General features: G+C 26.2%; 1 protein-coding gene across 2 annotated transcripts in view; it reads right to left on the bottom strand.

Annotated features, from left to right (window-relative positions):
- Positions 1-2,252: 2,252 nt before the first annotated feature.
- Positions 2,253-27,441, bottom strand: part of LOC129968768 (cysteine and glycine-rich protein 1-like) — a 50,944-nt gene continuing 25,755 nt past the window's right edge. For both annotated transcript variants that reach the window (XM_056083014.1, XM_056083005.1), the window contains 5 exons: positions 14,369-14,479; positions 13,290-13,467; positions 10,398-10,548; positions 9,065-9,161; positions 2,253-6,304 (listed from right to left, as the gene is read on the bottom strand). In XM_056083014.1, coding sequence (XP_055938989.1) covers positions 6,231-6,304; positions 9,065-9,161; positions 10,398-10,548; positions 13,290-13,467; positions 14,369-14,465 — 597 coding nt within the window. In that variant the 5' untranslated portion in view covers positions 14,466-14,479 and the 3' untranslated portion in view covers positions 2,253-6,230. The remainder of the gene's footprint in view (positions 6,305-9,064; positions 9,162-10,397; positions 10,549-13,289; positions 13,468-14,368; positions 14,480-27,441) is intronic.

Below are 27,441 nucleotides of genomic sequence, written 5' to 3'. Positions count from 1 at the left end.
AGCGAATAAAAAATAAATACCAGAAAATTCGGAACTAGAAAAAAAATGATAAAAAAAAAATCTTTTCATAACTCTACTAACAGTAAAACGGCGCCGAAAATAAAAAATCAATCTAAATTGCGAAGTTCAAGGTTGATGGTTTCCAGTCCACAAATATTATCACAGAAAAACGACTTTTACGCCATCATAAACTTTAAAAACATTTGGATTTATAATGAGATCAATTTTAGGTATCGTTTTTTCCCCTTAATTTACAAATTTTTAATAAAATATTTTAAAGCCCATTTTACAATAATTTTTTATTATTTTTGAAATAGAATTTAACCATTCACATGATTTCAATAAGTATGTTTAATCTCGTATTTTCTCCTATTATTGAAAGCTAAGAAATGAATATAGGATTTATTTTTATAAATAATTTGACAATATCGAAATGAATTGTTACTTTCTTCTCTATAATAGCGATTCTTTTTTGCTTTACATTCCAATTAAGCAAACGATAATTAACGATTTCCCATTATAATTTGCAAATTAATGAAAAGGAATGTTACTCTTCAAAACAATTTTTGTGCAATTCATGTTTAAGTTTAGCAATTAGGAAATCTAGCATTTCTTATTAATAACCCAGTAGCAAAAGGTGGTCAGTATTAATCAAATGAAAAAAAAAAAAAAACTTTGAAATACTATAATCATAAAAAAATAGATGTGAATTAAAATACATTAGTGATTTTAAAATTGGATTCCCAGAATTCTAAAGAAGTTTATTTCTCACATAAGGACATGTATAATTATTTTTTTTTGTTCGCTTCCATATTTGCAACCCAATATTAATTCAAGAGACACTTGAATTCTTCAAACATAAAGTGGATAAAGAAACCAAATTTACATACAGTATATAAAAGAACTTCAGAAATTAATAGCATTTACAATACGAAAATAAAATGGCAGATACAATGATATGGATTAGAAAAGTATGACTAATCTGCCATGCCGAAAGGAGTGATAAAGGAATACATGTGAAACATAAAACACCATAATTATTTTTCTTATTTTATATCGTTTACAGGTCATACTAGATAAAAGGAGAAAATACATCATTTTTAAAAAATCAAATTTACGAAATTTTCTGAAGTTTAAAAAAAATAACCACAGAAAAACCTCAGAAGCAGAAAAATAACCACAGAAGCAGAAAAATAAATAAATAAAGATGATTATTCCATTCATGCATCTGGATTAAAAGGCAAATTGCAAGTGTTGCAAAACTGGCAAAGTACAAAATCAAGACTATTATAACACTGAAAGCAAACAATAAATAATTTATTATAATATCTTTATATAAAATAAATTTAAATGTATTTTAGCAATAATTATAAAACTTTTAAGTTTCAAAAAGTTATAATTCATGATTCAATTTGATGACTTCTTGTTCTATATTTATTTAATAAGAAATTAATAGTTAAATTCCAAAAATAACTCCTTATAAAAAAAAGTTTGCAAATCTCTGTGTTGGGAAATAACTACAAAATATAAAAACTTATTGTTTTATTAACAGTGAAGTGCTTCAAAAGTAAGACATCTGAACTTTTATTTGTTTCTCATTTTGTTTGAGTGTGATTACATGAAAGTCATGGCAGACTTACAACTGATAAAAATATAGGAAAAACCCTGTGTATTCAATCCAGATATAACATGAAAAATCCAGTAAAACAGATTTTAAGCAGACCACAGTCAAAAAACATTCACAACTACTGAATATCAAATGAAACAACTAATTTCAAAAAGGCCCCAATATTCATTTTCTTTATTAATTCTAAGTATTTAACTAATATTTTTCATAAATCATAAAAAATTACCGCTTTTATTAAATAATGGTACAAAAGAAGCAAAAACAAGTTCGAGTCATGACCTTGTTTGTATATTTTCTATGGCATAAAAAGTGAAAATTAACAGTCATAAGAAACAGCTATTATTTTCATTCTGATTTTTATTTTTAAGTCATTGAAAACTACTGATTTATCAATATCATTTAATCTAGAAATGTTTGTAAATCAATGTGTGTTTATTATTTATGTAATAAAGCACATTAATGAACTCACAGCTACAGTTTAAGCTAAAATATTAGAATTAATTTTGACATTAAAACATATCAGCTTAATAAAATAACACACAAGATTTAGTTCACAGAGAAAATTTGTAATGTATCAAATTTTCATCAATTATTGGAATTAAAAATCAAAATTGAAATCCAGACAAAGGGAAATAATTCTATACTTTATTTATTATTAAAATACATTAGATCTATGTGTACATAATGCATCTATGTGACTATAACATGGCTTTTGTGAAGCTAAACAATTCTGCAAATAGAATGCATATTAGTAAATCATCAACAAGGGTATATTAAGCATTTTCTAATTATGCTATAGACATACTACAAATAATTAAAATTATAAAAACAATTATTTGTTTTCATAAAGACTCCTTAAACAACTGTTAGCTAGTGTTTCACAATAAATTAAAACTAAGAAAACATAAAATTACTAATTAGACTGCCATCTTTCTCGATACTAAAAATAATGGATTGATATTATTTGATGATTTAAGGCAGAGGTATATTAGTCATTGACAAATATTGAAAATAGATTAAGAAGTGAATGTTTTATTTAGAGAATATAGGTATCTTTTATATTTGTTGATTTTACAAAATGCCAAGTATCTAATTAATCCGCACGATAAAAATATTCTTCCAGTCAGACATTTGTATGATAATGAAAGCACTAATGCATGCCCAAAATAAATATTTTCATTTACATTACTTTCAATGAATAACATAAATGCAGAGATTCCTATAAAACAAAATTGATTTTACAGCTGCATATAAAGAGATAATTTAGATTATGATAATTTACCAAAATAACAAATTAGTTCATAAATGCCTTAATATATAAAATAATTTTAGAATTAAAAAATTTCCAATTATAAGCAAAACCTAAACCTAAATTTATTTTAAGCTTACGTGAGTTTAATTGAAAATAATGAGCATTGTTCATATTAAATGTTATTACCTCATAAGGAGAGAAAAATACGTGAAAAACTGGAGCATTATATGAGATAATGCAAATATACAAACATTTGTTAAATAGTGAAACAATCAAAAGAAAATACAATATTTTCTGCTGCCACATTTCAACATATGAAACAAAATTATACATAAAACATTTTGTAACAGTCTAGATATTAAAAATCAAGAGCAAAAATTGTAAATTTCATACTAAAGGTTATAAGTAAATAATATAGGTCATACTAAATGAGAACAGAAAACTGAAAGTAAATTACTAATCTATCAAAAAAGTTCTACAATAAATCAGTTATTAAAAGAACAATGCAATTAAAATAAACAAACATCAGAATATTTTCATATAAAATTAAAGATAAAAAGAAGAGCTAAACAAAACTGCTACAGCTTACAATACTCAATAAAAAGACCACTATGAGAGAAAAATATGGCTAATATGGAATAAAATATAGAAGAAATACAGGTATGTATTCATATAATCCTTTGATTCAGCAGCAAAACACAACCTTAAAACACTTTAATATATCAATTTCATTGACTATAATTTTAAATTGTAAAAAAAGTACATTGTAAAAAGCTGAAATATAACAAATAAGCAAAATCAGTTGAATTTGCTTAGACTTTATTTGGAATAATATATTTCAATAAAAAATATATATAAAAGAAATGTACAGAACATAAACCAATCAGCATTTATGTATACATTAATCATTCTCAAATCAATTAAAAGAATATTTGAACCTGTTATACTACCTAGAATATAATTTCAGAAAGAGGTAGTTGGGATTGCATGTAATTATAAACAAGAGTATATTTCAAAAATGGAATGCTAAAATAAATACAATTACTGGAATATTTAATCTTTTGGAATGAGATTTACAAACAAATGCAGTACAAAAATAGCAGAGCTTCTGTATAATTTTAATTATAAATCAAGCGCACAATTTATGAAAAGAAATTTGATATTTAGTTTGCAAATATTCCAATTACAACATTCAACAAGCATTATAAATTTATTTTTGTATTAACATTTTGAAACGATTGTAAATTTGCATCTAAATATTGAGCAATATTGCAATATCTAAGAGCTACTATTATGTTAAATTCTTATCAACCACAACAAACCGATGATTCAGTCTATCAAAATAATCTGCATTTGTAAAAAGATTATTCCTATAATCTTTTCTCATACTTACAAGCATATGTAGAGATTGAATTCATAAATATCTAACAATAACAAAGTAATTATTTTGGCCACTAATTCAAAATGACAAGATACAGTAGAAACATTGTGAAGCTCATTGAACTACAAAATTTTGATGTAATATATTTCAATTTTTAATCAATTTGATAATTTAAAGGGAAAAAAGTACCTTAACATTTTGAAAATCTATTTGTGCATATAGGAGTGTGCATGTGTTTTTCATTTTTAAATATACTGTTATGAATTCAGAAATATAATATTTTATAAGATGTTTTCCACTAATTACATCTACAATATTTAGAAGAAAATAATTTGGATATTATTCAACATTGATGTCAGAACACTGAAAGTTAAATATATTTGCATTTTAAAAAACAGGCAATGCATCAATTATAACTCTTAAAATTCTTTACTCTCAAATGTTGAATTTATTAGTTGCAATCTTTCATATTATCAACAAAAAGAATTTATTTAACATTTGGAAAAAAAAAAGGAAAAAGTTTAAAATATTTATTTCGGGTTAAAAGATTTTTGTAATAATTCTGTAACATTTGATTACTATCGTAAAATAGTGCTGACAGCTATCAGCAAGAATTTACTATATATATGCTGTAATGAGACACAGATCATTTAAAAATTATATTCAGTGCAACAGCAAGCAAATAATGAATTTCAAAGAGCAAAATTTTAGACATAGTGCATGTGACAATCATAAAAGTGTGCAAAGAAGCAACATAAGTGCATAATGACTTTCAGCAAATAACGTTCTTTTGACTATTTATAGAGATAATGAAAGCATAGAAATGTTGCACATGTTTCAACTCTTTAAAATTTGAAACTTGTATAGTTCCATATTTTTAATATTTATCACAAATATTTTATCTTGATAGCAAAAATTCACCAAAATAAATAATAATAATAATTAAAAAAAACTATTATAATATCATGGAATTATATATTTTTCTTCCCATAAATACAATTATCAGTCAAATTCAAAATATATCAAAATTGATTACAGCTAATAAGTATATAAAACACAGTATAAATCAGTAATTTTCAGCAAATATGTATTCAATAAGCACATTTTAGTAATATGTATTATATATAAACATAAATTGATACAAATTTTTGATTAGAAAAATGAGTAAAAATAAATAAAATGTAATGAGTTAAGATATAAAATTATTTTCCACAAATCAAAATTATTAATTAAACATAATGCTGCAGTAAGTAAAAAAAAATATCATGGATGCAAAAACGGAAGAAAATAGGCACCCTTAAATTTATTTCTTTTATGCAGAAAAAAAAAAAATAATGATTTTAAACTTCATTCTCATGTTGTTGTTGTTTCTTATGGCACTTGCCATAGGCAAGCCCGCTGTTCGAAGACAGCGGATTTAGATTCTCATACTAATATGAATCATGTTTCATTGCTGTATATTAATACAATTCAAATAAACAATCAATTTTGATAATACAAATTTAATAATATTAAAGAGTTGAACATTATTCAAGATTTGAATTTTAAATCTTTAATTCAGTAATATTGTTCAGTACAACATTTTTTTTTGGAATCTATTTTTAAATTTTAATTTATTTTACTTTTAAAATTAAAGGTAATAATTTAATGCAGGAAGTATTGTGAGTGAAATAATACAATAATTATTAGTTCATTTTAAATCTCTAATTTGTAATATAAACATAGGGCAATTATATCTTAACTCAATTACAATTTAAAAGAATATAAACAAAATATATTGCATTAATAAGTCAATTTGAATTTGGCAAGATACAGACAATTAAAATGTGACAAAACATACAATGAAAAAAAAAATGAAAAGCAACTATTTAAAAGTATAATAGCTGCCTTTTCAGCCTTAGGTTTTGTACATTGTGTCATGTCTAATGGAACACATTTCGTTGAATAAAAATTCACATTACACTTCATGACTAACTCATCTGCAAGGTTCCAGCCCCCTGTCCATATCCATATCCTTTAGGACCATACAACTTTCCATAGCAAGCTGAAACCAATCATTAACAAATCAGCCTTTTTCATAGTTTTTTCAAAGATTATAAAAATAATTATCAATTTAAAAAAAAATGGATCAAAATCTGTATATTACCTAAAATTTAAATTAAAAATAGGCACATTTATTAAAGATTTACTTTCTCAGAATAAAGTTTCTTTTATACAAATCATTAACTATGTATTAGTTTTAAAATAAGATAAAGATGTTTTAAAGTCACTTTAAAATGCTATATGCAGGTATGAAGTTAAGAACATTTATTATTCAATTTCATTTATTTTTTTATTGATATTAATTATTCTTAAATATTTTCTACATTCCTTGAATTATACATTCTTAAACAACAGTGGATAAAATATTTAGAACTGATTTTTAATACTAACAGGAATTTAAACTTTGAAAAACTGCAATAATGTTTAAAAGCAATTTTTATAAAATTAAAATCTTATTAATTTACAAAATAAATAATTTAAATTAAAAATTAATTCTATCTAAATAGTTCTGCATTTTTGTAACAAGTGGATTCTTTCATTTGAAAGGTCACAACTCTCTCTATATAAAGATGGGTTGGAAAAAAAAAGCTCAAAGCAGTATTAAATATTGCTATTTCTGACTTTAGTTTTAAAATTCATAACAAATAATAAAAATAAATCAAAATACATCAAGGCATGGAAAAGCTCTTCATAAACATATGACAAATTAAGAATATTTATTGTGTACAGAGAGTTAATGTTTCTTTAAATTTTGAAATCCACACTTAGAAGATTCTTGATACGAAAAAAAAAAAAAAAAAAAAAGTAAAATTTTTAGTATGATAATCAAGGACCAAAATGTATATTTTTATGATGAGGCTGTAAATAATCATAATTCAAGATGGCACATTCATGGACTAATAAAACTTTTTTTTGACATAAAATGGATAAATACTTCCCATATTACTACTTTTTAAACTATTTGGGGTAATTAGTAAAGAATTCTCAAATTTTACAAACTTGCTTTACTTTGCCTATATGATATACTTCATACGAGTTCAAAATAATTCTAATCCATCAAATATCTTACAGTAAAAATCTAACTAAATGTTCAACAAACTGTTAGATGTTCAAGGTAATTATATGCTTTTAAGTTATGAAGATATGGTTTATAACAAACAATAATCTCAATAATAAATATTAATAATGGAAATGCATTGGTTTTATAAGAAAAATTATTTTAGACATTAATTTTATGCAAATTTTAAATTTAAAAAATGTATATTATAGAATTCATAATAATCTGAAGCAAAACAGTTCTTGGTAATTATGTGTACTGGAATCTCAAAATCGATTAAAAATTTAATTTCAAAATAAGTGTTTTCAATGATGTTCAATGACAGCAGTTAAATTAGAAAACCTGTTCATCAGTTACAGCTACAGTCAGAATAAAAGATACAAAAATATATGTTATAAAATAGTGATGTACCATTGTCAAATTAATAGTTAATAATAGCTTAATAAAGATATCTTAAGGCAAAAACTCCTTTTTCCTATTTTATAGCAAAAACACAGTTGATGCTAATAAAGCATATGCCAGGGTATGGATTCATATACAGTATAGTTTTAATAATGCAATAATATCCTTTGTTATTTTTTTATATGTGAAGCAGAAATAACAAACACTAATTTTAGATAATGAAAATGAATTTCTTAACACCTAAAATATTTATTAATAACAAGGTGGAAAAAAGGAAATGAAAGGTTAATTTTTACGAGAATCAAGGGTTTGAGTTTCAGTTTCTCCAAAATACAGCCATGCATTTGAAAAATTAATTTACATGTTACATCTGATTAAAGGCAAATATCTCCATATTTGAGATATAAAAGTTTGGTAAATAAGATTCCAGCACAGTTGAAATACTTGCTATATGATCATCAAATAGTATTAGTATCAAGAAATCAAAGTTACCATTCTTCTCTTTAAAGTGTTATATTATTTCAACTATAGCTAATGTTTATAACCAATTAAAATTTTACTATTAACTGAAAGATATTGACAATTTATGGTCAACAACAGCATATTTAATATGTAATAATGAAAAGGGAGCGTAAATAACATCAAAAATCATCATAGCGGTTTTAATGAAAGATGACTTACGGGTGAAATTCATATCAAATCAATAATGATAATCTTGATTTATCAAAGACTGAGATGCTATTTACATAAGGTTCTAGTAACTTGATATTGAAGGGCTGAGATAAAATTGTTTACAGAAATAAAATCAGAACTAAGAAGAGAGTGAAGTACATCATGCTACTTTAAGATAATTAGTCAAACTTATGATGGATATTGTAGTGTTTGTACAACAAAAATAATTTTCTGATAACCAATTTTGGATAAACAATGCTATTGATATATTAACAGTAACATTATTTTTATGATAACAGAAGAATCTACCAATAATATGACACACCAATACATTTGCATGAGATTTCCTTTTCCCTTGTCAATTTTCTTGGATAGCTATGGTTGGGACTGACATTTCATTAAAAAAATTTCCTTAATCTGTTAACAGATAATTTCAATTATAAAATCTGGGATTACTTGGTTAATCAAGCTTTCCGGAATGATGTATCACACATTATTAGACTATTAAGATTTATGAATGTTTAATATATTTAAGATAACTAATACAAATTACAGCTAGCATTACTTTGAAATAGGTACATCAAAAAATGCTTTAAAAAAGTAAAGATATATATTAGAAATTATACAAACTTTTACAGTAAATCTCTCCTTCTCTTTCACAGAGTGTCATAGATTCTAATCGTTTGTGGCATTCTTTGCAGTTAAAACATGTTGTTTTATGCCAAGCCTATAAAAAAAAGGAGATAATGGGAGTGAAACTTCTATAGAAAGATGAGATATTAATAAAAATAGAAATAATGAGAACATAAAAATATTTTCAAAACTTGCTCACAATTAAGAGATAAAGAAATCAATCATATACTAATATGCACCTTAATGTATACTACAGCTGATCTTAGAAAGTTATTACTTAGAAACAGGGTCAGAATATTAAACCAGTAATTTAAGCATGTATCAAAAGGTTCCACAACTTTAGGGGACATTAAGATCTTAATATTTTTTATGGTATTCTGAAAATTATTTAAATTTATACTTTCATTTAATTACAAAGTTTGTATAATCTAACTTAATTAAATATTGTTTAAATTAACTTTTTAGAAATATTCATAATTTTTTAAATGTTATTGCTATTAGTATGCTATTATTTATATAGGAATGTTATTACATAATTCTTTGGTGCTTTTCATCATTTTAAAAACTATCTAATTATATATTAAATACTATTCAGATAAACTTTGTCATTAAAAATTGTTTTTGTTTAAAATTATTTGTAAATTATTTAAAAAATTATTTCAAAATTATTTTCAACTTTTTACACACAGTATATACTCAAAAAGTTTATAGAAATTAATCTGAAATCAAAACTTGTTATTTGTAATTACTTATATAAAGATTAAATAAAATCATTAAAAAATATCTGGTATTAAAAGTTTGGGTGGGTGGGGGAGAGGAGAGGGCTACCATGCCTAAAGGCCCATAGAAAACTTAATCCAGCCCTGCGCAGAAAACAAATTTCATTATGATACATCATGAAAGTATCATAATATGTTTGTGGAATACATTATGATACTCTCATGATGACAGCAATGGTTTTACTATACAGTATAAAAAAATAAAATATGAGATCAAAATAATTCTTTGTCCTAAATATAAAATACTATGTTTTTACATACAAAAACTTTGGTTAATCAACAATATATTTCCCATAAATTAAACAATTTTGCAATTTTATTTACAAGATCAACTAATCACAAATAATAACATCAATGTTAAAATATTCACATTTATCTGTTAGTGAGAATAATATGGAAACAATAAATGAAAGGGTCAAATATTTTGTATTTAATAATTAACTGAATGGACATTAAAAATTGAAAATATGCAATTTCATAACGTTAGAAGAAATAAAAAACCCCAAAAACTATTTAATGAACAATAAATTTCAATTTAAAAAAATTATTACCGATCCTCCACCCATCATCTTTTCAGCCATATAAACTGCTTTCCCACAACGAGGACATACATCAGCTCCTCCCCATCTAGGTTGAGATGATTTTGGTACAACAGGAGCTTTCAAAGGAGCAACATGTGCTTGTGCCACTGCAGGAATGTTACTAAAATAAAATAAGTTTTTTTTGAAATCAGAGTAACATTTTGTTGAAGCTTTTAATTCTAAAATTATAAATAAATAAATAAAAAAAAATCACAGAACAAATACATTTCATAATGCTATTCTAAAAAATGATACTTTTTATATATTTGAATAATATTTTATTTTAATAACATTTAAAACAAAGCAATACCACTAAAAATCCAATAAATTTTACATATCATCAAGAATTAATGGCAATTAAAATGATTTTAAAATCTCATTTTGTTCAATAAAATTTAAAACAAATATGAAAATCGAGTCCTCTTTTATCATAATTTTCCAGAATCATGAAAAAGTCTAAATTTCAGAGAAAAAAAAAAGTCCAATAAAAAGTATAACTTAATATTTCTTTATATTAAATTGAAAATTCACTTCTTAATAGAAAATCCCTTATTGTTGAAACAAATGACTATATTTATACAACATTCAAAATAGATTGATGCTATAATAAATATATAATAATGATTTAACTGGCACCAAAATGTAATTGATTTAAATCAGTAACAAATTTAAAATTATTTCACTCTTCTAAGTCTTAAAATATCTTTAATTTTCTTAATAGACACAATTAAAAATGAAGCATTGATCCATATGTAAATTTATAAAAGTCTATAAAAGGAAATAAATCTGCAAAAAAAATTTTTTAAGGGAGAAACAGTTAGAAAGCAGAAGGCTTTTTGAAAGTTAAAAAGAGAAACTGAAATAAGAAATAAATTTTTACACAGTCTTAACAGAATGCTATTATTCTGCATAATATACTACATAAAAAGTCTTTTGTAACAATGCAACAAAGTCATAGTTTTGCTTACATTACTCTTTGTTAAAAAGGAAACATTCTTTTTATGAGTACAGAAATTAAAATGCATTATAAACTTTATATTCTCTGAATGCGTAAATTTCATGGGAAATATTTGCAACATTCTGATCAATAAACTGTAGTATATTTTTCCAACTATTGATTCATTTGAATATAAGTATTATATTCCAGTGCTCACTAAAAATGCAACATTTCAAAGTTTGAGGTATTTTTTGCTTTTATACTGCTTTGTAATGGTTAATTAAAATTAATGACATGATTACTTTTTATACACCATATTTTATATTTTAGGGAATCTGGATTGCATGAATATATAACTTTAAAAATAATACATGTCACACCATTAATATTTTAAAGAAATAATGTAATTTTTAAAGCTGAATTAAGTAAATTTCATCTTCAACTATAATTAATAATTAAAAATCAAATTAATAAAGAATAGAACTAAAAGGAATTCAGCAATCAGCTGAATATTTTGGATGGAGATTTTAAGACTTAACAACAAAATGTAATTAGTTTGAAAAACTTATGGTCATATAATTATTCTTCTAATAGTATCAGCTTCTGATTAAAAATAATTCTCAACTTTCCATTCTGTATGTAATTCATAAATAATTTCTATTCACAGATCAATAATATAATAACTACAGGGTACAGCATTTCAAACATATTCATGTTAACCATATGAAATATAGAAATTATTTTGAATACAATATTATTACAGGATATGGCACTATAATAGCATTGTACTGATATATACATTTCATTTAGAAAGTTGATGACATCATTACCATATACATGATATTTTTTCAGTTAGGAAACACAAATGCTTATCAAATAAATATTCAACGATATTTAGTTTTAAATTTTATGAAATCAGCATAATTAGCTCTCTCAATTTTTTTATAGAATATATTGAATTGATCACATTTGTTGAAGAAATAAATTTTATCAAAATAATTTCCTTCACTCTAAAAGTGATCATCTTTCTACTTGAGTGAAAACTAAACAACTATTAATTTAGTTCTACAAAAAAAGACAAAGGAACAATTTTAGCAATGATTGTTATTTTTGCTATTTCGAATGCATATTACTTAAATAATATAAAAGCCACTATCAGCAGTTAAAAATTAACAAGAATTGAATTATGAAAATATTATATTTTAAATGACAAATTCTTGTGATTAATTAAAGAATTAATTATTATGATTGATCATATTATAACAGTTTCAAAAATTGTTTTGGTAGTTAGATACTGCACAGCAATACTAATACAGCACAAGTACATAGTTTTATTATTTTTTAAAAAGAATATATTTACAAATATATTTATAAATGGTTTAATGAAATGAACTAATAGCTTAGTGAAATAATTTACAATGAATAACAAAATATATCTTAATCAAAAGGATCAATGAAAATAATAATACTTGTGTATTAATAGCATGCCGGCAATAAAACATACACATATAAAAAAATATTGCCAACAATGTCATATTAGTTACAGGTAAAATATGATTATGCTCACTAATAACATGAGGTTAAGACAAAAGTCTGCCAATGTCATACAGAATAAACAACTTTTCCAAATTATTATAAAATATTGCAATGAAAATGGTATGATTAAAATATAGTTTCTCTCCAAGCATTGTCAAAATCCTGCCAATCATCTAAAAACTCACTAAAAGTCCCCCATTTTGGATGTTATTAGAAACAGTAATAACTAGCTTTTAGGGTTGCAATAAAAACAATTACATTTGGGGAGAAATTGGCAGCAAATAATTAAATTTCGGAGATTGTACATTAATTTTAAATCAAGCCCTAAAATTTTTTTTTACAGAATTACATTTTTTTAAAAGGATGCTAATAAAATTAAGATTTTCAACCTGGTAGGAGGACCATTTTGATATGCATCAGCTGAATCCATAGACAAAACTCCAGCTCCAACACCATACCCATAACCTTTAGGACCAAAAAGTTTTCCATAACAGGATTTACAATATATTTCTCCTTCATGCTCAGTCAAATTATTACTGTCCAATCGTCTATTACACTGCTTGTTGGCTGAAAAAAAAAAAAAATGCATTCATAAATATTTATAAAGATTGCATAAAAAAACAATAAAATGTAAAGTAAACTGTCTCTTGAAGTAGTTATTCTAAATATTCTATTTAGGAAATCAAAGAATCACTAATAAAAATCTTTACAAAAAAAAAAAAAAAAAAAAAAAAAAAAAACTTATTTTGCATATCAAAATTTTTTAAATCATTAAATTATTAATTTTCAATTTTTATGAATGAGTGTCAGCAAATATTATCAAGTATTTTTCCATTCTTGATTCTTGTCTACAAAAGTTGAAAAACAAAATTTTATACAAATGAAGAGCCGATCATTTGCATACAAAGTATTGCAGATAAAATTTTTTAAAATGACAAGATAAAGGTAATAAATATATGCTTCACATTATATGTTTTGAACAGAATAATAATAAATATATTTGAAATATGTTCCAGATTTTGTAACTTGACAGGAAAGATCTGAAATGTTATAGTATTTGATAAAGAAGAAAATTTTACTTTTAATCAAACTGAAAATTAAAAAACATTAAAAAAATATTCAACAGCAATATATAGATAGATATACATGACATATTATATAATTATTTCTTTCTTAATATAAATTACCAATTAAAAGCTGGATTTAACATCATGGTTTTTAAATTACTTCCAAACAGTAAATTATTTTTCATGTAGCAAATCTCAACTTGAAAGAAGAAATGTGTTCTTAAATTGGAAAAAATTGCTGATCAAATCTCTGCAATCTGAATCCTTAGACTAAGCATAACTCTGATTCAACATAAGATTTAGCATATGAATAAAATAAATGAAAAATAGTCTAGAAGAAATTGTATAAACAAATGGGAATATATATTAAAGCTCAGAATTTCAGAATATCTAAATCTTACCACAGTTGAAACAGCTCTTGTGCCATGATTTACCTAGTGCTATTTTCTCCTCATTAAAATAAACAACAGTACTGCATCTTGCACACGAACCTGGCATGTTTGTTTCTTATTCTGAAAGAACAGAAACTATATGAATAATGACAAATGACAGTCATTATATTTCAGTCATATAATGCAAATTTAACTCTGACAATTGTTTATTAAAAAATATGCATATATTGTAACAAAATAGACGACTATTCTATTTTAAATGGCTTCCACCCTCCTCAGAAAATATAATGTTTACGATTTGATGTAAAATTATTTTACCTATAAATTATACTATCCCAAAGGGAATTCTGTTAAAAGCATCATGTTTTTCACAATACAATGCGTTTCTTTTAAACTATCTCAGTATGGAAATCTTAATTTTGAGTTGCCAAAGTCAGTGTTGTTTGTCATTTGAGTCAGAAATCAAGGATAACAATGGAGCAGCTATTTATCCTCGCTTAATTTTCAAACTACATTAGATGGATGACAAATGAACCAAAAGTATTCAACATGCACTAAATCCTTACGATATCGGAACTTTAACATGGATTCTTCAGATTCAAAGTTTGACTTTGCAATCAAGTCATCGCAATAAAGCTAAATTCCAATTAAAAAATTGATTACTTTTCTCATTAAATATATATTTTTTTAATTCGGATATTTTTTGTTGTTCTTTCAGTTTCAAAAACTCCAACAAGAATTTTAATTTCGAAAAAGAGACATTTTTCTATTCTTGAAATCTATAAGAAATGACAGTTATTAATTATTCATTAACAAACTTTCTTTCATATAAACAGTGGCGAATAGAGGCATTTTGCAGCTTTAGACATTATACATTATGGGAACTCACTTTCAATTATTAGAGAATAAAGTTACAGATTTCACTACATTTTTAGTTTCATCAACCAGTTAATGATTTACTTTAGGATAATAGTTTTATTTTAGTAATTTTGTGAAAGTGCAATATTTTTATTTATTTATATTATTTGATATTAATGCGATTTATGATTATACGGAATCTATCTTTGTGCACAATTATATTTAAGCAGACGCTTCATGCTTATAAACGATATAATAACTAAGTAAACGTAATGAAACAGAGAGGTATTTGACCAATTATATTTGTGGATAATATTTTGGTATTTTATAATTCATAAAAATTGTATCTTTTACAAATTTATTTATTTGACAACTAGGTAAATATATTTTTAATCTAACCGCCTTCAATCCTCTTAACCCAGCAGCCAAGGCAACTAGCTGTATTGCCTGCCTAATCGAAAATCTGCCATTGAATATAAAAAGTCTATCACATTCATAACTAGCGGGGCTGGTACGCCCTTTCCCAAACTTTCTAGTATACATTCTAATAAAGGTGACATCCACCCCCAAATGTGGACCATGGGTAAGCCAGAGAACGGCTTGCATCGCATAAGCACACAACAGCTACCAAGTATTAACCTTTCGCGTGAATTTGGCATATTTACTGAATTTTTCGTGTACTCTGTGGTTATTTTTTCTGGTAATTAATTGCTGGCTTGTGGTTAATGGTATCTTAAAATCGAATTTGTGTTTCATTTACGTATTTTTCCAACCGATTGAAACCAAAATTTGATACAAACTGTAGTTACAAAATCACATATGAAATATGATATATATTGCACGTTTATGAAAGCACAGACCGATAGATGTTTAACCCATTATTGGATTAGGTTCAAAATTTGCTCCAAGTTTACAACATAGATGCCAAATTTGTGCACCGAATTTTATCCATTTAGCTCTCATCGTTTTGTAGTTATCGTGCTAACTCACATTCGAATAGCCGGACAGACAGATTTCCTCTAGAAAAATAATTGCTCAAAATTTGATAGAAATCTATAAATTTGGTGTAAAGACCATATAGCAAATATTATCTGCCACGTTCAAAGCGTTTTTGAGTTCACTTTGTCACAGATGCATTTTTTTAAATATGTTTTTGAATTCAAGGATATCCAAAACGTGGAGATTCGCCAAAATCTCGAATTCGAATCCTTTAATGACTGCAATATTTTCTTTATACTTCACATAAAAGAAAATAAAAAAAAAATCTTTAATATGGAAACGGAAGTATTAATTACTCAAGTTTATGTACAAAAAAAAAAAAAAAATTAAAATGAAAGGAGTCTTTGAATCGTTTCTCGATTCACTTATTTCAAGAAACTGATGATGCAATTCTGCAGAATCGAAACAACAACGGAAAAAAAAAAAAAAAAAAAAAAAAGTCTAAACAAACAAGGTTAAAAAAAAAAAAGACTCATTGAATTTTGATTTTACATGAAATGCAACTGAACTGCTTTCAACCAGAGCGATAATAATAATAATAAAAAACGGAAGGTTAAAAAAGTAGCGGCTGAAATGCTTCCTAAAAACTTTGAGAAGAAAAAAAGAACAAGGATTAAGTTACATCGTCAGTTCTTTTCATACTTTGACAGTTGCAATCAAGTGAGAGAGAGATGTGTAATCCACAGTTTGAATTATCACGAATGAAAAAATACAAACGCACTTAGCGAGATCCGGGACTTTTAAGAACCTTACAAAATCTTCCAGCAGCTTTTTTCCATACAGTTGCCACACAGGAATAAAAAAGTAGTGGAAATAATAAGCGAATACAAGAAAAACTTATTTAATACAAGTAAACCAGCAGAGAATTAAAGGAAAAAAAAACTATAATAAAAGGATTTTAGTAAATACTCATTTTTCTTCAAAGAAAAGATAGGAAAGAAATTTGATAGCAAATTCTGCAGTAATTTCCTCCATTCTATTTGCACCAGCTTTCTAATAAAATAAATAATAACTAACAAAAAATAATCAACAATTTTCTTTCAAATTTCGATATTGAAAAAAAAAAACATTAAATGTGAAAATTCCTTGTTATATACGAAAAGAAAAATTTATAAAGATTTCCGCATTCAGATCATATTTCCATTTCATTTGCATCATATTTTCTTAAAACTTTTATTGAATAATTTTAATAGAATTTTATATAAAGATGCAATAAATGCCGGCAATGAAAAAATACGCGTAAAATGAGATTTTTAAATTCTCTAAACACTACCAAATATTTAAAAAGAAAGCAATTTAAATTTTATCCATTTACTTAGTTGATATACCCATAGCTGCATAGAATAAAAATATTTTTATGCCTAGTAAGTATTTAGACTAATAAAAGGTTTTCATTGCTGCGTTTCAAACCACAATTCTAATAATTATTTAAGAGATGCCTTTTCCAAATATAATAATATCAATATATTTTAACCTTTCTATACTAATAGGAAGGAAAAACAAACACTTAGAACAAAATTATAGAGTTACAAAGTATAAAAAATAACATAAATGCAAATATATAGAAAATGTTATCAACTTCAGTATATACATTTTAAATTATTATTTACTACCAATAAACATTAAGTTCAAAAGCGCTTTGTGTATTTTATTTTTTATTTACAATTTGTTGCTACATAATAAATTGTCTATTTTTTCCTTCCTCCGGCAGCCATTCATCAGAATGAATAGAAGTTAATACCAACCGTGTAGAAGCAAATATAGTAAATTGAAGGATAGATAAAAAGTATCTTAATTATATTATATGAATTTGAAACGTTTAGTATGACCTTTCGACAATCGATTGACCTACAAAACATTAACCATGGAAAATAAGGAAGAACATGTTTAATTAGGTTAAGCAAGCTTCCGCGTGAAGAGATACACTAACACATCCCTTCAAGCAAAGGCGAGCAGGTGTCTATACAACGCACATTTTCATCATCAGGAAGTGAAATGAAACCTTTTAAAGGTTCACTTAGATCAACTATTAAGGTTTACGATTTCGAACGGCTTGTTTGCTCCAATTTTACAGCATATGTCTTGTTGCATCTGATTAAACCTTTTTTTAGGTTCACATCTAAAGGTGAAGACAGAGTATGTTTATTTCACAGTTCTATCGAACCGGAAAATAATTCATATGGAATGGAATGGAAGAAATGAACTGTTGAAAGGTAAAATGATTTAATCCAAATAGGAATTCGTGAGAATCGCCTAAGAAGCAGAGAATTTTTTTTTTTAAGTTTTTGAAAAAATAGCAATAACATAAAGGAAAAGAAGATTTAAAGAATTATATTTATGCATAACTTGCATTACATTCGACAATTTTCGACACACGTATTATAACGAACTTATTGTTTCTAGAAACAATAAAAATAAAACAATTTAACCTAAATAATATTTCCAAAAAAATTTGTTTTAAATGAGTACAAGATTAAATACATCAGACTGTGACCTGCTCTTCAAAAAAAGAAGTCATAACTGATTTAACAGCGTCAATTCTAAGATTCATTCTATAAAAAAAAAAAAAAAATGTATAACAACGTGATGTACTCGTGAAGTATGGAGAAATTTAATTCAAATAAATGCAAAATATTTCACCGACTTACGCTGAAAAGTGTGTACGTATTAAGATCTTACTTAGTATTTTAAATGTTTTTTTAGTTAATTTTAAAAACGAGACACACATTTATATGAAACAAGTGGTGAAGCCGATCCCTCCATGCTCGTACTTACTTTTGAGCATGCGTAAGTAATTCAGCCGAAAACGGAAGTACAACGGTATTTCTTTTCATGCTGGTACGCTTGAGCTATCTAAATGAGAGCTGCGAATAAAAGCGTGGATTAAAATCTGAAAGAATCCTTCTTGTTTTTAATTCTGAAGATGAATATTTGGAGATTACACAAATGATAGTAAACAACCTTCTGATAACCACAATTATCTCTCCATAAACTAACCAAACTATGTGATTAACTGGTGAAGTAAAATAGAAACATCATTTTCTATTTTTCAGTCTTAAATTTTCCAAATATTAAAAAACTCTCAATGTCTTTCAAAAACTTTCATATGTATTTCTGAAATAAGCTGATAAATGAAAGCCAGGAAAAAAAATTTTTTTGTCCATTTAAATTCAATCAAACAATACATAAGGGATTAATTGACTTTGATAAGATAAATTTGAAATTTAATGTAATTTATTTAACACTCGTAATTAATATATGCTTTAGAAGAAGAATCTGTTTCATAAACAGAAAACATTTTTTTTTTCAAAGCAAGTTTTTAAAATCATCGACGATGAGCTATCCGGTACAGAATTTTAACTGTTACTATTCTTGGAAAACAATTTTTCAATAATAAGATTGAAAAAAAAAAGGAATTGGATTTGGTCTTTTAAAATGTCGGATGGCGGCTAGAAACAATACTAGAAAGGCTTACGATAAACAATAGATAACAATTAACCAAACGTATCATTAACAATGCTGAAACAATTCATCAGTATTGTGGACAAGTTGCTCGCTCATTGTGAGTACCGCGAGTTAAGACACAAATGTATTACACGACATATTCTCAGCGGACAGAAGATTAAACGTGATTCCAAGACTTGCAAAGTACACACGATCTTCATTCGTTAACGAGCGGTAAACAATTGAAGCTCGGTTGCCATCCGTGTTTATTAGAAGTGGAATGACCCCTCCGTCAGTAGAGGTTTGAATTCATCCCGAAATCCTTTCGGGGCTTCATGTACATGCTGGTGGCATGGAACCTTAGTACACGCAATTTCCTGCGCCTAATCAGCCAATTATCTAATTCACAGCCGACCCCTGCTAATGTTACAACGGTGCGAAAGCAATGACGCGACCACTTGTCAAGGATAATAATCTAAAACTGAAGCTTAATAACTAGGCAGATATCTGTCTTATCTAGATGGATGAGCTGGCCAGAGAATGCGTTTATGAAAAGACCAAAGAATACAGCACAAAAGAGTGCTAAACCAGCGTGTTTTGCAGTTCCTCAAACATAACATTTGAGAGGCATTTTTTTGAAATAACAGCTTTTGTGTACCAAATAAGCATTTCCGCATTGCATGAAAGCGTGAAAGCCATTTTTAATTAAGATTTTTAAGAATGTTGTGAAAGGTTTCGTAAATGTGAAGTTACTTCACCGCAAAAATTTGAGAGATGGCTTAATTTATTGCGATCTTACCGCAAGAAACGAAAGCGATCCTGTCTAAATAGATAACAGGTGGCAGAAAAATACCACAATGGATTAGTTTATTGCTCTTCCCAAAGAAATAGTTTTATTCAAAAGTTGATAAATTTAATTGGCCATGACATATGAATAATTAAAATGCAATTACTCTTTTAAAATGAAACTCTCAACTCAGAACAAAATGCTTATTGTTTTTTGCAAACTGAAATTTTTCAACAATGTAACGACACTAGTTTTTAAGAAGTAGATACAAAGAGTGACAAAGATTTACAAATTTTTAGCTTCTACGATTTATACCGTTAAAAGTTGGTTAGAACTCTAATAAATCAAGACTAAATAAATGAATTGATAGATATTAACATATCGTGAGTAAGGCAAAAAATTATACATAGACGGAACAAAAAAAACTTTTAAATATGGACATTTATTATCGTATATAAAACAGAAAATACGGTTATCCCCCCTCAAAAAAAAAAAAAAAAAAAAAAAAAAAACGTAAGATGCTAATGGAATTATTTTAAATAAGTTGAATTTCAACCACAATTATACTTTTAAGAATTCTTAAAATGATATTTAAGAATTTTCTTTCTTATTATATTTGTTGTTTAATTTTCTTATAGTATTCTCTTAAGATCCTCATATTTTTTGCAATTTTTGAGGTACTTCTCAAAACGGAATTTCTGATGCAAAATTATTATGAAACTGTATGCAAATAAGAAATTTTATTAATTGTACTTTCTTAAAAATATACCTGTAACTTTCATCATTTGTTATCCCCCCCTCTCATCTTTCCATGAGATTTTGACGAGTCTCCACTTTTTCAGATCTTCCCGAGATCGAAAAACATATTTTCGAAATTACGTCCAAACTCAAATACGCTTTGGACAGGACGGATGAAATTTGGTATGTAGTTTAACACCCACACACACACAAAAAAAAAAAAAAAAAAAAAAAAACTTGTCTATCCGATTACAACTAAATATGATAATTACTAAATGTGGTTATGTAAATTATGGTACACAAGTACAAACAATAGATCTATCAAATTTTGAAGAAAATCTGACAAGGATTCTCATACTCACAATTAGACGATACCTTCCAAAATTTAGTAAAATTGAAGCACATAACTGGTAAATAAGTTCAAAAATATAAAAATATTGCACTGCCACTTATAATACAATTTCAAAACTCTAGCTTATAAGCAAGTGAGTCAAACACCGACTATCAAATTCCATTTTTACAAACATGAAATGAGTTCAATAGAAACATATAATCAGGATTCGTACACTGAATTACATCACTAATACAGCATGATATGAAACATTTAGCAAATATAAGAATTTAAATGAAAAAGATATAACATTCAGCAATTTTTGCACTCATGACATATCCGTAAATAGTGTAACAATGTACGTGTATTTCAGGTGCAGAAATGCTATGCTAAGATCAGCCGTCTAGAAATCTTCGGTTTATTAATTTTAAACAGTTTCAGAACTTTATCTTGAGAACAAATATTAGTTCAGATACTAAACAAATCTCATACAGAACTTTTCTCACAATACTTGGATTACGGTTTCGAATCCTACAATGCCAAATGATAATCAACATAAAATTTTAATAATTGTGATTCAAAAGCTGACAGGTGAACTTTACACAGATAATTGTCGGCAGGTTTTTAAATTATTGACATCTGGTGTCGAAAGTGATAACAAAATTTCTATTATATTAGAAGTTTACTATTTCTATTACATTTTTATTATATTTTTATTACATTTCTATTATATTTTTTATTACATTTCTATTAAGAAGAAAAAAAAATATCACTCTTTAAAGTTTTCAACTCTATTAATCATATCATTTCAAATATTTTAAACAAATCAATTTTTGAATTGTTTAATACATCCATTTTCGTTCCAATGTTTGCTTCCAGATATATTTAAAATTTTGTTCATTTTTTTATATATAAATTTTTCCTCTTTTGGCGCAAAGGATATTCATTCTCACTCTGGCTATACTTATTTCTAATTCTTAGTTAAAATTTTGACAGCTTATTTAGATAAAAATTACATAAATATTCTCTACACAAAAGTAAAATTTTTACATCAAAATTACTCCCATAAAATATGTTTAATTTCTCCGCTGGGAGAAATTTCAAAAATATGTAATACTCTTGAAAATATTTTATAATTTCAATCTTTTTTTAGGACAGTAAAAATGGGCATTCATACGATGAAACAGCGTTGCAAAAACAGAAAATATATTTAAAAAAAATAAATAATAATAATCCCAATTTGGTAAAGCAACAGTAATTTATGAGTTTTTGCACATTTAGGAAACAAAGTTAAGAAATTATTTCGAAATTATTATTTTCATAATTTAATTTGCCAAATTAAGAAAAAAGAAGATAAATCAGGCTTAAATTTAGTCTGTTATATGTAATGAGAGATTTCATTAAAACCGTCATGATCAGTAAGGAGTAAAACACAGTATTGCGAAATTCGAAGGGCTACTTTATATATATATTTCCCGTTTGAAACAAAATTTTAAAATATGTTATAGAAATGAATTCATGAATAAACAATGGGGAAATTCTTTGAAAAACTGATGAGACAACTATTTGCCATTCTCCAATAGGAATCATGTGATCTTGAGCTAGGCGTGACCTTCTATTGCGCGCAATAACTGGCCTCGTGAGAACGCTGCTTTGTCTCGTGATACCATTCCCTTTTCTTGCAAAGGATTCTAAAATAGCTAAGATGCATATGAAATATATCTCATCGTTCTGGATTCGACTACCAGTTAATACTATCTATATTAATGACAAAGAAAAAACAATGTTAATCTAGATAAATTGCATATTCTATGGGACAGACCGTTTGATCTAGAGTTATTACAAAATTTCGCATAGATGTAGTTTGGGAATAAGAACCTAAGATTGATATCTTGAATACTTTAATTAATTAAAAATTATGAAAGATTTTGGCGTTTACCTGTGATCATCTCTGAAAATATCATCGTACAAAATGATTTTTATATCATTTCAAAATTTAATATACAGATAATTTATTATTACTATTTTTATTTATTTATTTTTTGAATTTCCGCAATTTTTAAAAAATATTTTCAACAAAATTTTATGTTTTTGCAATGAAATTTGCAACATTTTCATTGCTTCAATAAATATTTCAATGGGTAATTTTTTTGTTCATTGTTGAAAGATTAAAAATATATATATATATATTAGTTTTATCTCCGTAGGTACATGAGAAATAAGAAAGTCAAATTACAGTATACAAAAAGACGACGTACAATTAAAAGCAAGATTACCCTAACAGTTTATTAGCATTGGAGGATTCAAATAAGAATGTGTATGTACTTCAATAAGAAGAACAAGTTTAAGGCTATTAAAATAACATGGGCCTAATAATGTCTACCACAATTTGATGTTTGAAAATACTTATTTAAGGGAATCATGAACAAAATGATAGTTAGAAAATAAGAGATTTAATTGAAATGAAACACAACCGCTGGGACCAGCTAGTTAAACAATACTGTAGTAATGCACTATAGGACCTTTCCTTAAATTTCTCATTAAAAATTCCGCATATAATTCTGCTTAGATCAAAACTTGAACATCATTGATGAAAAAGTATCGCACATGTTGCTATTTTATTAAACATCTGAACATAAATGGGAAGGACACGAGAAGGCCATAAAACTTTGGGGAACGTTGCAAAAGAAAGAGATCGTGACATGGCAAAGATTTACTTATAAAGAAATCAAATAAAGATGCAAGCGCACTTTTTCAACACGAAAGCACAGTAGCTGTAATCTGTCGAGCCACAAAAACTAAAGAAGCGTTCATATGAAAAACTAAGGCAACTTTCACGTGTCATTTGGAATTATGTTAAAAAAGGTAGAAAGAGAATAAAGCGTCAAAGGACAGACAATGGGAAATTTTAAAATAATAAATGGAATTGGAATTTTTCCGCATTGCGGAGCGGAACAAGTTTTAGAGCTGCACAAATCTGAAAAAGAAGGTTTTATTTATTTATTTCCCTTTTCATAGAATTCAATAATGGTTACACCTTTCAACAATACACTGTAGAATCTTTAAAAAAAATAGCGAGAAAAACTTTTCAAACTTTTTAGCATACTCCCTGATAAATGTGTTATCGCCTCCCCCTACTCAGATTAAAAATTATAGACCCTGGGCAATGCCGTGGACGCCACGCATTATTTTTGGGTGGTCATTATTTTTGCTTTTTAATTTCCCCTCATATTTTCAGGTTCTATAACAAAATTCCATGACTTTTTTTTTTTCTTTTCCGAATTTAAATATCTTCAGAATGATGTTATTTTCTTTTCTTTATTTATTGCATAATACCTTTTTAACTATATGTGATAAATTATTCAAATAAAATCAACATAAAATAAAATTTAATGCTAAAAAAAGAATAATCGTTTTACTTATTAGACAATCTTTAATTATGTAAACACTTTCCATTTTTAGTAAATATATTAACCAACACTAGAAGGTGAATACTCATTTAGACTGACTTTTACTGTTTATAAGATTGAATTATGGAAAATGCAGTATAAAAACAAATGCACATTGGTAGAGTGTTTTGGAAATGATATAATTTGTTTCTTTCCAGTGAAGTCTTCTCTATCTATACTGAATAATAATTTCACTAATGAAAAATAAATTCATTTACTAACACAAAATGAAAACACTGCATAAATATAAGAGAAATTATTCAATTATAGCAAAATTGCATTAACTTTTAACCCACCAACAATATTAAAAAATCACTAGTACACTGACAGAAGGCTTAAAACAAAAGTAAAAAGTGGGAAGCAGGTCCTTATCATCATTTTTTTTCCTTCTTTATTGTATAAAAATAAGAACGTTTTACAGATATTAATTTTTAAAAAAGCATTAATGAATTTTGTGAATTTTTGTGGAAATTAAAACATATACATCAAAACATATGAGAAAAATGTTGCCCGCCCTTTTTTTATTTATATATTTTTGAAAACATAACAGCAGAAATATGTACTTATAATGCATCAAAAATAAGTTTTTTGCCTTAAATATTACTTTAAATTTATAGAGCATTTTGTTGAACGTGTAAAGAATTTTAAACATACGCAAAATAAAAAAATAACAATTGTTGAAGGATAATTCATTAATTACCAACAGTGTTTCATTCTATTTATGAAAAAAAATGCGGGCCAATAGTCAAGTACAATAAGAATTACTATTACATAGAAAATTTCTTTTAGAATAAATTTTAAATCAATAACCAATTTTCAGAACAAATTTTAAACTAATGCGCTAGGGACCGATTATTATTCAGAAGATATATCTACCAGACCATGCAAGTCTATATTTCAAACCATTTAATAAATATATAATGGAATGCTCTACAATGAAGTCCTGCGACGGAAAGCTTTTTTGTAAAAAAATTCTAATAATTTCAAAAACACTGCCACTTTACAAAACATATATAATAAAAACTCTGAAGATAGCAAGCAGTACGAGAAATGAATGACATAAAAGCTACACGACAATTGCAGTTGAAACGATTCTTTTTTTCCCACTCCATCTTTTAAAGAAGAGTATATCCACAGTGGACAGAATTATTTACAGTTGCCCCCATGAATCTAAAGGTCTTCTCAAGTTACTGAAGACTTAGCTCGCCTGAGAAATGTTCTGATGCGAATGCTCTTACAACTAACTGTTCGTAAGAACAGTTGGAGTCAGAAGAATCATGGAGATAAATGGACTTAAAAAATAATCTCAAGATAAGAAAATCCTCAGGGATGAAATTTAAAGATTTTTCTCGCGAGGCTTATTTATACATGATTAAATACGCATAATCACACTCAAGTCGTCTTTCGGAAATTCTATTCTGTATTAATACACTACACTTGATATCTGTAATATCAGTGACTAAATAATTCTATAAATGTCAAACAGGAAGTATCATGCCAAACATACGATAATATGAAAAACATGTTATCGCATTTCGTAGCAATGCAAATTATTTCGGATCACATTTCAGGCTGAATGAATACATTAGAGATGTCATTCTTAAAATATTTATTGAAAAATTATTACCTGAGAGTACATAAAATTCTAACAGACGTGCGGAAATATACTGCGGAAATATACTAAAGCATGCGGAAATATACTTCAATACAAAATTTGTTTCTGAAGAGAATTAAAAAAAAATATTTTAAGAAATCTAGAGTGGATAATAAAAAGCTTAGTAAGCAAGACTGACAAATAAAAAGCACACATTTGTTTTGATAGCACAACGATGCTGAGGTTTGAATTTTATTGAATTCCGAACACAACAAATACATGTGAACTCAAGCGATAGAGAAGATAAAGTAAGATACAAAAAAGTAAAGATACAAAGGCCGTCATTTTAAAAATAAAATTGTATATTCAGATTAAAGTGCACATTCAACAGAACACTACATTAAAAAAGCAATCTTTTAGAGAAAAGATAATATTATTTAATTTACATAAGAAAAAAAAAATTAGTTCATAAACAAATGATTCATTTACATAACTTAAGAAGAAAAAAATTAAGACAGATAAGACTCTTAAGTCGATGCTGAAAGCTTAAGATATCTTTTTAAAAAGTAACTGATAACAAGATAGGAGCATCCGGTGATCGTATTTTTCTAGAAAATTTTAATAGCTCTAATTTTTAAAGATAACAAGAAATACTTCGCTATTTTTAACAGAATAAATAAATTGAGTATATTCCTGGAAATAAATGAAAGGAAGAAAAATATCAAATGAGATTTGGGTACCTCTAGTTCAAAATACTGAAGAAACATGATGCTTTAGGTTTCAGAATTTTATATTTATTTTACTTTTAAAATCTACCTTTAATTATGTACAAGTGATAACATGCATATGAAAGACATATTTAACATCGTCGCAAAGCCTAAA

The sequence above is a fragment of the Argiope bruennichi genome, chromosome 1 (genome assembly GCF_947563725.1).
Source record: "Argiope bruennichi chromosome 1, qqArgBrue1.1, whole genome shotgun sequence".
NCBI lineage: Eukaryota > Metazoa > Arthropoda > Arachnida > Araneae > Araneidae > Argiope > Argiope bruennichi.
This window is presented reverse-complemented; position numbering and strand designations above follow the sequence as displayed.